The sequence below is a fragment of the Nuphar pumila genome, chromosome 11 (assembly GCF_984573655.1).
Source record: "Nuphar pumila chromosome 11, dmNupPumi1.hap1.1, whole genome shotgun sequence".
Lineage (NCBI taxonomy): Eukaryota > Viridiplantae > Streptophyta > Magnoliopsida > Nymphaeales > Nymphaeaceae > Nuphar > Nuphar pumila.
In genome coordinates, this window is record NC_143259.1 from 117,829,649 (window position 1) to 117,847,351 (window position 17,703).

General features: G+C 36.2%; 1 protein-coding gene across 2 annotated transcripts in view; it reads right to left on the minus strand.

The window, feature by feature from the left end:
• Nucleotides 1-828: 828 nt before the first annotated feature.
• The window catches only part of LOC149823090 (Chaperone DnaJ-domain superfamily protein), a 35,678-nt gene continuing 18,803 nt past the window's right edge, over nt 829-17,703 (minus strand). Inside the window, exons 8-11 of one of the 2 annotated variants that reach the window (XM_089980542.1) lie at nt 3,005-3,122; nt 2,701-2,827; nt 1,502-1,601; nt 829-1,000 (exon numbers count right to left, since the gene is read on the minus strand). In XM_089980542.1, the coding sequence (XP_089836668.1) occupies nt 952-1,000; nt 1,502-1,601; nt 2,701-2,827; nt 3,005-3,122 (394 nt within the window). In that variant the 3' untranslated portion in view covers nt 829-951. Of the gene's footprint in view, nt 1,001-1,313; nt 1,602-2,700; nt 2,828-3,004; nt 3,123-17,703 lie in introns of those variants that run through there. The other variant, XM_089980543.1, reaches the window with a different exon arrangement.

The window sequence follows — 17,703 nt, forward strand, 5'->3', positions numbered from 1 at the left end:
GTTTCGTTGTCTCTAGATTTATTTTCCACAAGTATGATAGATGTTGATGTGTGATCATTTTGAATTTTGTCGATATAGATATTGTTCTATAGCCAAACTGCAGATTATGTGTGCAATCGGGTGACACATAATGGTAAAAATCGTGAGTTTTCTTGCTTTATGTTTTAGCGTAAAATCATCAGAAATGATCTCATATTCAGCGAAAATCGAGAGGAATGTTGTCATATCTTGCTGTTTTTCGCTGCTAGGTGCGTAAAGAGCATGGCATGCAGCTAGTCGGAACCTGATTGCTAATCGATGGACTCTAGGTATGGAGATCAAACTTGATGAGTCCAACCCGGTTCCACTTTGGATTTGCTTGCCAGAACTTTCGGCCACTCTTTGGACTGTTGATGTTTTTCAGGGAATTGTAGAACTCTTAAAAGGGTCATCTAATTGATTTAATGTATGTCTTTTGATCAGATATGTATAGAAGTTCCACTGAATTTTCAGCCTCTTCCAAATATAGAAATCTATATTCAAAATGGAAGTGTTATTACCCAGGCATTAGAATATGAAGGTTGCATGAAGTATAATAGTGTTTGTGGGTCTACTTATCAAGATAAAACTACTTATCCAACTGTACTGATGGCTTCACAAGACCAAGCTACGTCTGGAAATCAATGGACGACTGTTAAAAGGGTAAAATGTGTGTGACATATGCATGAAATCCATAATGAAGGAGAAGAGTTACATGAAGTATCACTTTATTCTTGTTAATGCTATACGTCCCTCAGAAGAGGTTCCAAATTCTTCCACAAATGCTCAATTTCATAAAGAACTCAAAGCCAGTGAGGTTTTCGGCTACTGGACTCTCGCCAGAGGTTCCAAATTCTTCCACAAATGCTCAATTACATAAAGAAACGATGGAGTCAGCCACTGTTCTATGATTTGGGGAGAGAGGATACTAGGTCATCGCCGGTGAGTTGGAGGTGGTGGGTACCTAAACCGGTATAGTGAACTGGATTCACGTCAGATCATCAGACCAGACTCAAAACTATGGGCATTGTAACTCATGCATGCCACATAAGCAACAAACGACCAGTCGATTCACGTTTGGAACTCTTCATGTTTGGTGACGTCACATGAGATTAGGACTCTCATGCAATGAGAGAATATCTAACCAAACATCAGAAAAATGAGTGGTGAGGAACGGATTCTCGTTTGCCCTTGCAAATGAGAGTTTGATTTCTCATGTACATGAGAATCACAAGGGGTCTCTTGTGAGTCTGATTCATATGAATCCGAATCAAATTTGACTTGGAGTCACATGTGGCCAGAAAACGGAACATATAGTAAAGGTGAAGAATTAATCAGTTACAAGAAAATTTTAATGTGGTAGCATCAAGTACATGACACTCCATTGCTCCTGGAGCAAGTTATTTGGTGAAGCAAGAGGTGCAGGAAATTCAATAAAAAAAAGGTGAAGAGACCCGTTTGGGTTTCTAATGACATCTGCTACCTTCTTCGCTTTGCTTCTCTTCTCATTTCCGCAAGGTAGCTTTCCATGTTGGATCTCTTCCACAAGCGTCTCCGCACCAGACCATCCTTCACTGACTCGTCTGGAAGTACAAATCCCATGAAAATGAATAACCATAACAATGAAACAAAGAAACATGGTAAATTATGACGCAAACAGAAAAATAATTTCATTGAAAGTTCATCAAAGCAGCAGAACACCAAACTGTTTACATCACTTCTTCTAGTCGACAACAGAGCTTTCTATCCTTGAAGTTAATGAAAAAGATGAATGACAAAAAAACATGCTTGTGGTAAAGCATCTTGTACATTTTACTTTCCGAGACAAGCATCAGCCTTGCATTCATTCATACTCCCAAATAATGTATGAAAGAAAATGACAAGATTGGATTAAACAAAACCAGAAATAAAAAGTTTTTTTTTACATGCATTTGCAAACTTGACAACAATTATAGTCAGTGGCTTTCAAATGCACTAAAACAAACTTTTCCAGTCTGTCTGCATCAGCATCAACTATGGTGAGTTATATACCTGGCACACTGGTCCATCTGTCTATGCTCACAATGATTAGCAATCTACACATGATATTCACTAATAGTAACCACAAGAATTGTGATTGCCGTAACACAATCAATATGAAAGATGAAAACAGTGTTCCCTTTTCTCCATGGGACTGCATTTTTGCTCAACAGTTCATGAATATGGCATGAAATGAAACATTTGTATTTTTTAAAAGATCTTGCTGGTTTCAGGCTGAAAGGATGAGTGCTTTCCGCTAGGCCCAAGAATTGGGGATTCAAGGAGTGGAGAAGCAGTCTTGTTCTCCATCCACTCGTTAGACAAACCAATGCATGATTACAACCTTGAATCGACTCTCAATCCAAGAGAAAGTTATTTGTAAAGATTTTCTAATTTTGACAAAATCTGTGATAAATTTGTTTTTTGAAGCATAGGTTTTCCTCAAGAGATTTCTGTCCTTTTCTCATATGGGCAAGTCTACTCTGACAACCAAATGTTTCCACCACCATAATGAGAAGATACAAAAATTGGTCTGTGGTGGATTAATCGAAAGACTGGCCCCAATTTTTAGGTGCCACTGCCTAGTTTGCAATTGCTACATATGCTGCAGATAAACCTCTTGTCTGCACATGAACCAAGAAAAAGAAATAGGCAGAAAATTACCCATATTACTCCACACAACTGCAGGCACTTTGAGGCATGTTTGGGTCAAGTAACAAGCATCATCCCAGGAGTAGGCAGCCCTTTTTACCTGGTACCTCCAAAACCAGCAAGCTCTCCAGAATAGAAGCTGGAAAAATTAGAAAAAAGAGACACTTTGCAGTTCATAGCATTAAGACTTGGAATGCTTTTAGTAAATCTGAATTCACCAAGTTTACATGCATAAAGCTGAAGAAATCCAGGCTGGAAAAGGGTTGAGAAGAAAAAGCTTATATGTTCAGGAATGTTATTCAATAGCACTATTAACCTTGCCCAGTGTATAAGGGAGCAGGATAAATCGAACACCAAGAAGTTTCCATATGGAGGGCTTTTCTGCCCCTTGGATCTGCAACTCAAGTTCATTGCTCAGCTCCTCTTCCACTTTCCTGGGATAGAGAATGACCAGTAAGTTCGAATCTTGGAATCAGCAAGGAATTTATTAGTTGACTCCGTGTCCCTTCCACCATAAGGACCAATGAATACATTGAGATGCAAAAGCATGTGATAAAGCAAAGCATGAGAGGGCGAGTATAAAAGCAAAGACAAAAAGCATGCAGCCATGAAGCAATAGTACGCAAAAACAACTAAAAATCATGAGAACTCACATTTAGATACCATGTCAAGGATATCACAGCATAAACATGCATGCAAGGGGGCTTACTTTTCAGGTGTGTCAGGGGACAGTAAAGTAATTTCTGAATTCTACAACATAGCTTAATAGGTGATTTAGTCTTTAACACTTGTACTGACAATTATAACTAACTTTTACCTATTTGAGGAAAAAAAAGAAGTTTCTTGAGATATCATGTGCTGCCTTATTCTACAAGAGAGGATCATGGAATCCAGATTGCAGATCAAGTATTTCCTTCAAAGAAACAAACCAAAATGTTCAGTAGAAGAAGAAAGAACAAGACATTCATTAGGATCTACGTGAATATGTCAAGCTTTATATTGCATGTTTGGAGCTACAAATCATTATTGCCACTTTCAATGGCATCCTAACAGCATCTTTCCAGGAGATCTAATGGGGTCAATGGAAGGAGATGTGCAGAGAGTGCCTCCAACTCAATTTTATGTGGAGCAATCTGAAAAATTCATGTTACAATGGTGCTTCCCATATGCTACCATAAATTTGTCTTGGTTTGGCAGAACTTATCCTTCAAAGACTCGTATCATAAGCAAAACCTAGATGCCTTTTCTTTGGCCTCCATTCCATAGGTTTTTCCCTATGTCACATAAGTTCAGGTGCGGATACGGGTGTGAAGGGTGTGACATGGCAGTTTAAAAAACCTTGGGTGTGTGGCTATGGAACATACATATATATATATATATATAGAGAGAGAGAGAGAGGCCCGTAACAGTGGACGAGCAAATCGGACACATATCTGCCGCTGATCGCGCACGTATCAACGGCATTTTTTTTTAACTGAAACGTGTAGTGGCGGGCGTGACCACTACTAATTCTCATTTTTCTGCCCAACACATTAGCGGCAGTCGTGACCACTGCTAATGACCAATATCCAATGTTGGACGCGCATCCAATGTTGGACGCGCATCCAATGTTAAGGCCGTCCGACGTTACTTGTTCTCCAATATATATATATATATATAGAGAGAGAGAGAGAGAGAATGGGGATTGTGCTGCCCCCATTTTTTTGTTAGGTTACTTTAGTATTAAGTTGTAATATAAGTATATATATATACAATAACCGATAGGGGTATTTTGGTTATTTTACATAGTTGTTTCTAGAAACAACTATTTTAATAAGTAGTTTATTTTTATCTTTTTTTATTTTTTCTTTTCTTTTTATTATTTAATATGCATTGGGGGTCACACATTATAGTCGTTGGGACCCCAACAGTCATAAATATGACCGTTGGGGGGTCCCAACGACAACATGTGGGAGCCCCCAATGACTCTCTTTTTCCCCACTCTCTTTGTATATATATAGGAGCGTTCTCCCCTTGTATTCTTAAGTTTGGGAGCTCTCATTCAATAAAGCTCTTTACTTTTTTTATGTATAGCCTTTTAAAGGTTTTTTGTATTGTCCCTTAGTGGACTTCTTTACTATCTCTCTCCTGTGCCTTTGTGCTTGTCCATTATTGGACATTGTGAATGCATTAGCATTCTTGTATTACATTTTTGTATACTTCATTACATGATATCAGAGTCATATGGTTTTTGGAGTTGAAGTCGTGACAATGCTTTCTCTCTTCTCTTTTGTCCGTACAATGAAATCCAAGATTGATCTCTCCTTCAAGCTCAATGACAAGAATTACATGATGTGGGCGTCCACAATGAAAAATAATCTCAAAGGAAAAAAACTTTGGGGTTATATAATGGGTTCTATTCTCGAACCTCAACTAGAGTTCACCAAGATAGAAGGAGGTCAAGAGAAAGCGCTTGAGGGAGATGCTAGCCTTAAGGCCATTGAAGAACATCAAAAAAGGTGAAAGATTGGGAGAGCAATCATGCAAATATCCTTGCATGATTCATGAACAATGTAGAACTCAAGGTATGTGCTAACATTGCCAAATTTCGTAAAGCCAATGAGGCTTGGTTCTTTAGTATACCCAAAAAGATCTTGCAAGAGCATATTTTTTGCAAGAAAAAGTGAGAACCACCAAACAAGGTGATTTAAGCATTCAAGATTATTATAGTACTTTAAGTCCTCTATGAGATGAATTAGCACTCTTAGAGCCTAAGTGGGTTGTCATTGAGGAAGTGGAACTTAGGCAAAAGCAAATGGAACAAAAAAGGTTTTTTCAATTTCTATTTGGGCTTCGTCCCGAGTTTGAACAAGTTAGATCCTCCCTTCTCCATAGATCAACTCTTCCTCCTTTGGAGGATGCCATTGCCGAAATTATTCAAGAAGAAACTCGACTTTGCATGAGTAAGAATGTTGATGAGGTCTTAGACGTATCTAAATCCGGCAATAATGTTAAAACATATAAGCCTCCATGTTTTGGAAGGCAAAGTAACTATACCAACAATAATAACTATGGTGGAGGTAGAAAGATGATTGTTTGTCATCATTGTAATGAGCCAAGACACATTAAACCCGCTTGACCAAAATTGAATGAAATTTTAAAGTATAAGGTTGCTTTCATTGAAGAATCAACTACCAAAAAGGAAAATGAAGGCAAGAATGTAGATCTTAAAGATACACTTGGACAAATTTTCATGGCTCTTCAACAAATCATCAAAGCTACCTCATCTACATCGGGTGTCGGCATTGCCTCTACATCACTACCCGATACGTATTCTTAGATTTTAGATTCTGGAGCATCCTTTCCTATGACTCTCCATGAAAATGCTTTAACCGATGTATACACCAATTCAAAAATATCTTGTCTCTACGGCCGATGGAATCATTTTAAAAATTAAAGTATAGGAACACTAGATCCCAAAAATTCTCAAAAGTTTTTTGTCATAAAAGTTAGAGTTGTTCCAAAACTAAACTTAAATCTTTTTTCGGTTTCTCAAATTGCCGACCATGGATGTGAAATATCTTTCTCAACTAATGGGTGCTTTGTGCAGGATCTTCAGTCCGAGAAGCGGATTGGGCAAGGCCATAGAAAAGGAGACCCTTTATAGATTATTTGACTCTTCCTTCCAACTCATTTTGTACATGTGTCCAAGATAAGAGCATTGAAACTTGGCATAAAAGATTTGGACATCGAAGCTACTCAAAGATGTATTTTTTTCCTTTTAGGAACAAATTTTGTAAATAAAAAGATATGAATTGCAAAAATTGTATTATTGGGAAAATGAAATCTATTCAATTTCCAACTAAAAACTTTGTTTCAACAAGACCTTTTGAATTGGTGCACTCAGATGTATGGGTCCATCTCCGGTTTTGTTTAAGTGTCGTTACTCATATTATGTAACATTCATTGATGACTTTACTAGGTATGTATGGATCTATTTTTTTAATTTTAAATCGGAAGTTTTCCCCTTTTACAAAGAGTTTTGCATAAAAGTTAAAAATCAATTTCATAGCAATATATCTATTCTTAGATCCAATTTGGGTGGAGAATATCTATCTAATGATTTCCAAAATTACCTAAAGATAAAACATAGGCATATTGTAGAAACCGCTAGAACATTGCTTATTTCTAAAAATATCCCCAAATTTTTTTGGGCCGAAGTTGTTTTAACCTCAACTTATTTAATAAATTGTATGTCATTATCCACTTTGAAAAATCTCTCCTTATGAAGAACTTCTCAACATGACACCCGACTTCAATCGCTTACGCATTTTTTGTTGTAAATGCTTTGTACTTTTATGTTAAAATATGTAATCTCATAGGCATGTAATCTCATGTAATTTTATTTTTTCTTTAGTTAGTATTTGGTTTAGTTATTTCTAGTTGAAACCTAACTAGAACTAGCTAAATCAGTCCATTTTAAGACTCTTATAACCTTCACCTTTTGACTAGTCAAAAAGGTGCAGCCACAAGGGAGCCGTTAGACTCCCAACGGCTCTAATAGAGCCGTTGGGAGTCTAAAGACTCCCTTGAGGCTCCTCTCCCCTTCCCTATAAATATGGGTACTAATCCCCTTTATAATTTATTCCTTTTGTATGGGATTTTATCCCAATTCATTAAATTTATTTATTTGTTTGTATACTCATTTCCGGGTAGTTTATGTTCTTGAGTTCTCTTTGTGAACCTTTGTGGTTCTTGTGGTGTATTTGTGAGAACTTGTTGAGAAATATTTTTGTAGTGTATTTTCACTTCCTTACATGGTATCAGAGCGAGGTCGGTGAACGTGCATTGGGAAGCATGCCATTCAAGTATTCTTCAAGAAAGTGAAGTCTCTTCGAAGAATTGATCGTGTGTAGCCTTGAAAAGCTTGGAAGGCTACTTATTCTCGCTCTTTGTGGTAAAAGTATTCCCCTTGTTTTTCTCCTTCCCCTCTCATTCTCAAGCTTGTAAAATGGATGACAATGATAATGTCACCATTAAGCCCATAAAACTCAACGATGCTTCAATCATGAAGCATCTTATTTGGGGAAAAGGTCTATGGGGCTTAGTTGATGGAACCGATGAAGAACCTAAACTAACTCTCACTAAAGAAGGAGGAAGAGAAGTACCTCTTTCGGAGGTAGAAAAAATTAAGGCCATCTCCATGTATGAGAAAAATTGAAAAGAATGAAGAATGGGTCACGCCAAGATCATGTCTTGGCTAATCTCTAGTGTAGATATAAAGAAGTATTCAAGTCTCGCAAAATTTGAACACGCTAATGATGCGTGAGAGTATCTTAAGAAAATGTATTCTCTTAAAGATATTGCTCACATATGTAATTTGCAAGAAAAAGTTTGAAATATGGTTCAAGGGGAAAAGAGTATTAGAGAGTACTACAATAGCTTAGCCGAGCTATGGGAAGAATTGTCTCTTCTTGAATCAAAGTGACATTGTCCACAAGACATTGAGCTTCACCAGAATCAAGTAAATGCAGAGCATTTCTTTCAATTTATCAATGGGTTAAGATTCGAATTTGAATCAACCAAGTCCGCTCTTCTACATCGGGGAAAGGTTCCCTCTATTGAAGATACAATTGAAGAGCTAAGTGTGGAAGAAAATAAACTCAAGAAACGAGTCGCCAAAAGTGATGATGATACAATTTTAGTTGTATCTAGACCTGGCAATCACATTCGCACATACAAACCTCCACATGTTGGGAGGACAAACAATGAAAGGCAAGGAGGCGATTTTGAAAAAAAAAAGTTATTTGTTATTACTGTCATGAATCGGGACACGTTAAAACTTACTGCCCAAAGTTGAAGAGACCTTATGAGAAGAAGGTAGCCTCCGTTGAATCAACAAAAGAATCAAATAAGACATCCATTGGAAACATGTCCCTAACTCAATTGGTGGAGGCTCTGCAACCTCTTCTTAAAGGATCTTCTTCCTCTGTCGGAGTTGCTGCTTCTTCTGTTGGCATCTCCGATCCAGGTAAACCCCTATGGCTCCTTGACTTTGGTGCTACATTTCACATGACACCAAATTTAAAGTTAGTGACACATTATTATAACTCAAGTGAATCGAATGTTTTGACTGCGGATGGAACAACTCTTAAAATAAAAGGAATAGGAAATTTCGAAAATAGCTCTCAAAACTCAAAAGGATTTTGTGTTCCAAAAATTAGATATATCGCTAAACTTAATATAAACCTCTTATATGTCTCACAATTAAGTGATCATGGGTGTAATGTTTCTTTCTCTTCTCATGATTGTCAAGTACAGGATCACCAGTCAGGGAAGCAGATTGGGGAAGGCAATAGAGGAGGCTTGTATTACATAGACTTTCTGGAATTACCCAAGAAAACATTATGCTGCAATGTTCAAAAATTGGGCTTGGATCTTTTACACCAAAGATTTGGTATCCTTGTATATCCAAGCTCTAGTATTTTCCAAACATAGAAAATTTTTGTAATTTTGAAACTTTCACTTGTGAAAAATGTATTCTTGGAAAAATGAAACAGCTACCATTTCAGGAAAGAACCTTTGTCTCCACTCGACCACTTGAATTAATACATTCTGATGTTTGGGGTCCTGCACAGGTTATGTCAAAAGGTGGTTTTCTATATTATGTAATTTTTGTAGATGACCTTACACGATATACCTGGATATACTTTCTCAAACACAAATCCGAAGTGTTTTCATTTTTTCAAATATTTCACAATATGGTTAAAAATCAATTTAAAAATGATATTTCAATATTCCGCACTGATTCAGGGGAAGAATTTTTATCAACTGAATTTAAAAAATATTTGAACTCACATGGAATTTCACACCAAAAATCTTGTCCCTATACCCCTCAACAAAATGGATTAGCTGAGAGAAAACACAGACACATTATAGAAACAACTAGAACACTACTTATCACACATCAAGTTCTTAAGGGTTTTTGGACCGAAGCAATTTTGACTGTTTTTTATTTTATTAAGAGAATGCCCTCATCCTTAATAAACAATATCTCTCCCACTGAAAAGCTTTTCAAACAAACTCTTGATTATTCTAGATTGAGGGTATTTGGGTGCAAATGCTTTGTTTTTACAGATAGGAATGATAAATTCTCTCCCCGAGCTGTCCCCTGTGCCTTCTTAGGATATGCAAGTCATCAAAAAGGGTATAAGTGTTTTAATCCTAAAAATAACAAGTTATATGTCTCAAAGAATGTATCCTTTCTAGAAAATGAAAGTTTTTTTGAAAACAAAGACTCTACTGAAATAGATGAGTATTCCTTTTTGTTGGATCTAGTTCCAAGGGATAGTGAAAGAGAAATTGATCTGGATCATCAGACGGATGTGACTGATTCTGATCCTGTTAGCAACAGTCAAGATTGTATTCAATACTCTAGACGAGAAAACTTAGAAAGACAGTGTGCTCTGGATAAATACACAAGGGAACACAAATTTGTGTCTTCATCTAGAAAATCCACTAGGATCTTGAGGGTTCCTGAAAAGTTTGTGTCATACAAGTCTTTTTTACCAAAACATCAAGCCTTTGTTGCCTTAATTTATTCCTACGAAGAACCTCCTAGTTATGATATAGCCAAGGATCAACCAGAATGGGTCAAGGCTATGGAAGTCGAATTAGAAGGTTTAGAAAAAACAAATACTTGATTCATTCAAGACCATCCTCCAAACAACAAGAAACCTATTGGGTGTCTGTAAAACCTGTAATTTTTAAGGATTATTAAAACATAAAGAACTCATTTTTTATCTCCAAATTAGAAATGTGTTTCTAGCTTTTGAATTTTATTTATTTATTTATTACATATTCATTTGTTCATTCAAGCCAATCAGGGTATAATTTGCATTTATAGAACTATTTTGGGCTATAAATCACTATTTATATATATATATATATATATTATATTTAAATATATTTTTGATGGAGTTTGTAAATTATTGGAGTGTATTTGTGTGTTATTTGGCTCTTGGTAATGATTTATAGGATAATTTGCTGTTTTTGGCTAATCTTGTTATAATTGGCATTTTTTGATTTTTTGGCATATGCGATCGCACACAAAGGGTTCGTTGTATTGCTTGGGTAGCGGTCTTTGTGGACTTCAAAACTCCTCGGTCTTTTGAGTTTCGATTCATTGTTTTTCACATTATCAAGGTAAGATACCTTAACTGAACTTGTAGAGAGCATGTTTAGGCACTAATTGTGTAAGCATGATGTCGTTGCACTGAATATTTAAATGAATTGCAAATATAAGTTATGCTCGCACACTTCACTTAGCAATGGATATCTATGACTCTTGTGATTGTAATTCGGAGATCATGCTTGTCATGCTTGTAGTTAGCGGAATATGGAGTGTGTTTGCTACAGGTACACCTGTGTGTGGGTTTGAATGCCCGTGCACTTATGAATGTATAATATAAACGCAATGTGTGTCATCATACTTTAGTTTGCGCATACTATGTTGTTTTGTGTGTTTGTATGAATTTGATACATGGTGCACATATAACTACTATGGATATGTATAAGTCGTGTTTGATGCATAATGTGAATGTTATATATATTGTCTTATCATATGATGAACTCATTTATTCTTGTATAGAAGAATGCATGCGAATGTTATAAATTGTTTTGAACTTGTATGTCTTGTTTGCTTAATAAATATATGCGTATGATGTACGGTAGGATGGTCAATGAGATTTTGACCAACCCTTACACAATTATATCTAAAGTGATATATCGATTCATGTGGTAAAAAATGCATGACCTTTATCGTGTGTGCAAATCTCGAACTACGTAGGAGTTATGTATGTTGAGGTTTAGTTGCTTCGTATTATGAAATGTGCATGTTCATGTATGCATGCATAGAACTCATGTTTTGTTTACGCATGCTTCGAGGTTCAATTTACGAAGTACAATGTTCTTTGGGGCGATGATATGATGCGTAGGATAATATGCTTCTGTATGATATGATTTAAATGTCACGTGAAATGAAATTATGAATGCATGCGATAAATGCTTAAGTTCAATAGTGAACTTTGGTTCATGAAGCCTTATTGGTTAAATGTGTAATTTTATAATTTTAATGTCATATGAAGTGATGTATGATGTGATGCTTTGATTGTATACATGCTTATGCTCGTATTGATGGCTATCGACCCTGAGAGTGGTCAATTGTATTGATACATGTATCACAATAGTTTTCACTGGATAAGGTACCCGTTGAGGAACTATTCCCAAAGGATTCTCTGTGAGGGTGTGCATGACCAGATCAGGTAATCCGACTAGAGCGGTAAGTCTCTGTGAGGAAGTGCATTATCCAAGAGCAGGTAGCCCGCAAAGACGGTATATTCCTGTGAAGAAGTGCATTATCCAAGGCCAGGCAGACCATCCGTCTAGGGCGGTAACTCCTTGTGAGGTTGTACATTTCCCAGACCAGGTGATCCGGTGTAGATTTTGTAAATCTTTATTATAAATAAATGAAATGTTATGATGAATTGTAATGATCTTCTGAGTTGATTGAGATAGCCAGTTATGAATCTATAGATTTGACTTTTCTATTATAGCATGATTATATATTGAACTCAGATATAATAATTAGATCCTTATTGATTTTAGATCTTGATATGAGGTTATGATTGTGACGCTTATATTAGCGTATAGGTGAATGACACATCACGCCTACAAATGAATAGTTTTGACTTATTAGGTGAATGATACATCACGCCTACATAGTTTCATTGCAAATGATTGCATTGTGATTGTCTGAGTAAATATATCACATCTATGTATCATGATTGATGTGTATCATGAATATCTAACTAAATTACTTATAAGGTATGTGTGTGTTTCACGTTGGAATGGTCAAATGTGATTTGACTTATTGTTTATAAGAATTATAAATGCATATGAAAATGATGCAATGATCTGAATGTCTTTTATATATATATATATATATATATATATATATATATATATATATATATATATATATACGATGACTTATATGACTTGAATGCATATAGATATTGCTTTATTACATGAGTTAAGGTTGAATAGAATATTAAGTAATGAAATACTTTTAAATGCTTTATGTTCGAATGTTTGAAAAGAATGACTCATAGGACATTGTTCTCTTGTCTATCACTTGATGATGGATGAATAATATATCTTTACCTTTAAATGCTTGATATGTTTTCTTTAAGTTTGAGTTTGAGTTTGGGTTGCTTTACCAAACTTTAGCGAGTCTGACCCCGTTTTATAGGGGACAGGTAAAGTATGATGAGTAGTTGGAGCGAAGGGTTGGTCGAGCTGCATCCTCGAGGGTCCACTCTTACCTTGCGATCTTGGTATTCATGATCTTCTCGTTTTAAGTACTTGATCATGTAGAGACTGAAGTATTTTTTCATACTCTGATTTGAAATGAAATTAAAACTCTTCATATTTCAGTCTTATATTGTACGTGGTTTGAAATGTATATATCCCGTACATTTTGATTTGATTGTTATCTTTAGTGTAACCGCGCCCAAAGTCTTAACCGTTTTAAAAAACCGTCTCCGCATTATAAGATCTGATTTAGTTATAATTATAAAAAAATGGTCTCAAAATTTCAATATTTGAGTTATAATTAAGGTTAAAAATTTTAGGGTGTTACAGTGCCGCTGGCTGTACAAGGTGAAAACTAAGAGTGATGGCACTCTTGAAAGATTCAATGCCTGATTGGTGGCAAAAGATTATTCCCAAGAGTATGGAATAGACTATGAAGAGACCTTTGCTCCAGTAGCTAGAATGACCACCTTTAGAATCCTAATAGCGCTTGCATGAATAAAAGGATGACATATTTTTCAAATGAATGTCAAAAATGCATTTCTAAATAAAAATTTAACTAAAGAAGTATACATGGGCCCACCACCAAAAATGAATGTCCCTAAAGAAAAAATTCTTCGTCTAAACAAGGCGTTGTATGGTCTCAAACAAGCTCCAAAAGCTTGGTATGACAGGTTTAGTAAGGTTATGCTTGATTTTGGTTTTCGTTTTTGTCTTACTGACACAACTTTGTTTGTTAAGAATTCTAATGCAGATATTATCATCCTTCTACTCTACGTTAACGACATGATCATCACCGGAAGTGATAAACAGAGGGTTTATGACATTAAAGAATTTCTCAAAACACACTTTGAAATGAGTGATTTGGGTTTCTTGAAATACTTTCTTGGTATAGAAGTTGCATGCTCACCTAGAGGATACTTGCTAACTCAATCTAAATTTGCATTAGATATTGTTGTCAGGTCAGGTATTTCAGATGAAAGACACGTTGATATCCTTGAAATTGTGAACGTCAAAATGAAGATTGAAGATGGAGAACCACTCGAGAACCCAACTCCATATAGACAACCTGTCGGGGCTCTATCGTATCTATCCATCACAAGACCTGACATTGCACATGTTGTTCATACAACCAGTCAATTTCAGCATGCTCCAACTTCTGTTCATATGTGCGCAGTTTTGTGCATTATTAGATACATTAAAAATTTTATTTCTCGAGGTTTATTTTTATCTGCTTCTTCTAATTTAGAATTGCTTGCTTATACTGATGCAGATTGGGATAGTGATCCAAATGACCGCCACTATAGGTTTTTGTGTCTTCTTGGGAGAATCCTTGGTGTCATGGTGATGCAAGAAGCAACAAAAGGTCGCCCTCTCATCAACAGAAGCTGAATATAGGGCAATGACTACAACCACTATGGAATTAGTCTGGCTTCGACGTCTTCTTTCCAATATGGGGTTGAAAGTTCAAAAGCATCAAATCTGTGTTGCGACAACAAAAGCTCTATCTATATTGCAAGCAATCGGTCATTCCACGAACGCACCAAGCATATAGAAACGGATTGTCATTATGTTCGAGAGGAATTCTTGCGCGGCACCGTTAATCTTCCCTATGTTGCTCCATAATATCAGTTGACCGATTTCTTTGTAAAAATCTCTATAAAAAGAGATTTTGTGTATAATTACAACACTAAAAAACACGAAGTGTGCACAAAGGCACGGATACGAATGCACAAAGGCATAAAAAATATCAACTTCAATATATTGGGTCCCAAGAGGGGCTTTACAAAAGCATAAAGAAAAGAAAAGGGGAGCACCCCTATTTATACAATGTTAGAGGAGGGGGGGGGGGCAACATATACATTGGAGCCCCTCCAACGGTTATAAATATAACCGTTGGAGGGGGCTCCAACGTCTATGTTGAGGGGGGCCCCATGTGACACAAAATACAAAAAATAAAAATACAACAACAACAACTACGCTTTCATCCCAAAACAATTGGGGTCGGCGATATGAACCAACAAAGAAAAATCATTCTAGGTCTTCCATATGAATCTTTCTCCTCCATTCATTTCTATCCAATGTCATGTCCTCGATGAGGTTCAAAGCATTCATATCCTTTCCTATCACCTCCATCCATGTCTTCCTAGGCTTACCCCGACCTCTTTTAACTAATATATTTTTCCATTTCTCCATCCTTCTAACTGGAGCATCATTAGGCCTTCGTCGAATATGTCCAAACCACCGTAAACGATTCTCTCTCATCTTTTTTTCAATGGGTGCAACGCCTACCTTCTTATGTATCTCCTTGTTCCGAATCTTATCTTTTATTGTATTTCCACACATCCATCTCAGCATACGCATCTCAGCTACACTCATATTTTGAATATGATGTCTCTTGGCAGCCCAACATTCCGTACCATATAGTAAAGCGGGCCTAATAGTCGTCCTATAAAACTTTCCCTTCAACCGCAATGGCATTCTACGATCGCACAACACTCCAGTTGCACTCTTCCATTTCATCCACCCAACCTTTATCCTATGATTTACATCTCCATCAATTTCTCCATACTTTTGAATGATAGATCCCAAATATTTGAAAGAATCATCCACCGGTATTTCTTGCTCACCAAGCTTCACTACACTCCCATCTCTATGTCGTTGCTTACTAAATCAACATTCCATGTGCCGTGGTGTATGTTGTTTGCTGATGATATTGTTTTGATTGATGAGTCTAGAGCTGGGGTTAATGCTAAGTTAGACTTATGGAGACAGACATTGGAAGCAAGAGGTTTTAAGTTGAGTAAGAGTAAGACAAAAAAAAAGCAAAATACAGTCATATTCTCAAATGAGAATATGCGCAAAATAAGAAAAAACTAAAATACCCTTTATTGGGTTTTGAAGATATATTAATATATATACTTAGATAGATACATATACATATATAATATATATATATATATATATAAATTATTACATTTAGCACCTCCCCTCAAACTTAGGGTGACATAACCGAAAGTTTGCCAAGAAGAAAGTTAAATATTGGTGAGCACAACGCTTTGGTAAAGAAGTCTGTCAGCTGGTATTCTGATGTAACGTATGGGAGGTCTATGGTTCTTCTCAAGTATTCCTCACGAACATAGTGGCAGTCTATCTCAATATGCTTCGTGCGCTCATGAAATGTGTGATTTTTCGTAATATAGATTGTACTTTTATTATCACAATACAGTTTTGTGGGCCCTTGAACTTGAACATTCATATCCTCTAGCAAGTTGCGAATCTAAACGATCTCCATGGTAGTAGATGCCATGGCTCTATATTCGGCTTCTGTGGATGAAAGTGAGACATTTTGTTGTTTCTTGCATCTCCAATAAATTAAAGATTCCCTTAAAAAGATGCAAAAAACAGTGGTGGAGTGACAATTATTTGGGTCACCTCCCAATCAGAGTCAGTATAAGCAATTAAATTCAATTCAGAAGAAGAAGATAGAAATACCCCTTTATTTACATTACCTTTTATGTATCTGATGATGCGGAGAATGACGCTCATATGAACTGTAGTAGGTGCATGTTGAAATTGACTAGCAACATGTACAGCATGAGAGATATCAAGCCTCGTAATGCTGAGATACGTCAAAGATCCAACCAGTTGCATGTAAGGGGTGGGATCTTTTAGGAAAATCCCATCATCAATCTTCATCTTCGAACCTACTATTTCAGGAGTTTCAGAGACCTTATCATCGGTGATACCTGATCTGTCAAGAATCTCACAAGCAAGCTTAGTTTAAGACAGAAAATAACCTCTGTGAGAGTAGGCAACCTCAATTCCCAAAAAATATGTCAAAAATCCCAAGTCTGACATTTCGAATTTGAAAGTCAAAATAGATTTAATACTCTTGATTCATTTGGTATCATCATCTGTTATTAACATATCATCAACATATAACAGTAATATAATAATTCCTGCATCAGATTTCTTAACAAACAATGCAGTGTCAGTATAGCATGAATTGAAACCATTTTCAGTCATTACATTATTAAACCTATCATGCCAAGCTCTGGGAGCTTGTTTCAAACCATAAAGAGCTTTACGAAGACGAAGAACTTTATTTTTAGGGATTTCTATACCAGATGAAGCATCCATGTAGACTTCTTCATTAAGATCATCATTTAAGAAGACATTTTTGAAATCCATTTGGTAAATATTCCATTTTCTAATGGAAGCAATGATTATGAGACATCTGACAGTAACCATACGAGCTACTGAAGCAAATGTCTCTTCATAGTCAATCCCGTATTTTTTGCTATACCCATTAGCTACTAGGCGAGCTTTATACCTCTCAAGAGATTCATCACTCTTGGTTTTGACTTTAAACACCCATCGACATCCGACAGTTTTCTTTTCATTGGGAAGCGTTTGAAATTATCAAGTGTTGGCTTTCCTAAGCGCTTTTAGTTCACTTTCCACGGCTTCTCTCCATTCAATACAACGTTTAGCATCTTCAAAATTTTTGGGTTTAAAATATGAGTGAATGGCACTTAAGCAAGCCCAATATTTAGGGGAGAAAGATTCAAAGGAGACGAATCTAGAGGGAGTTTTTCTAGTTCTTTCGGTTCTCCTAAGATTTGAATCATGTGTGGAGATAGATTTGCTAGGTTCACT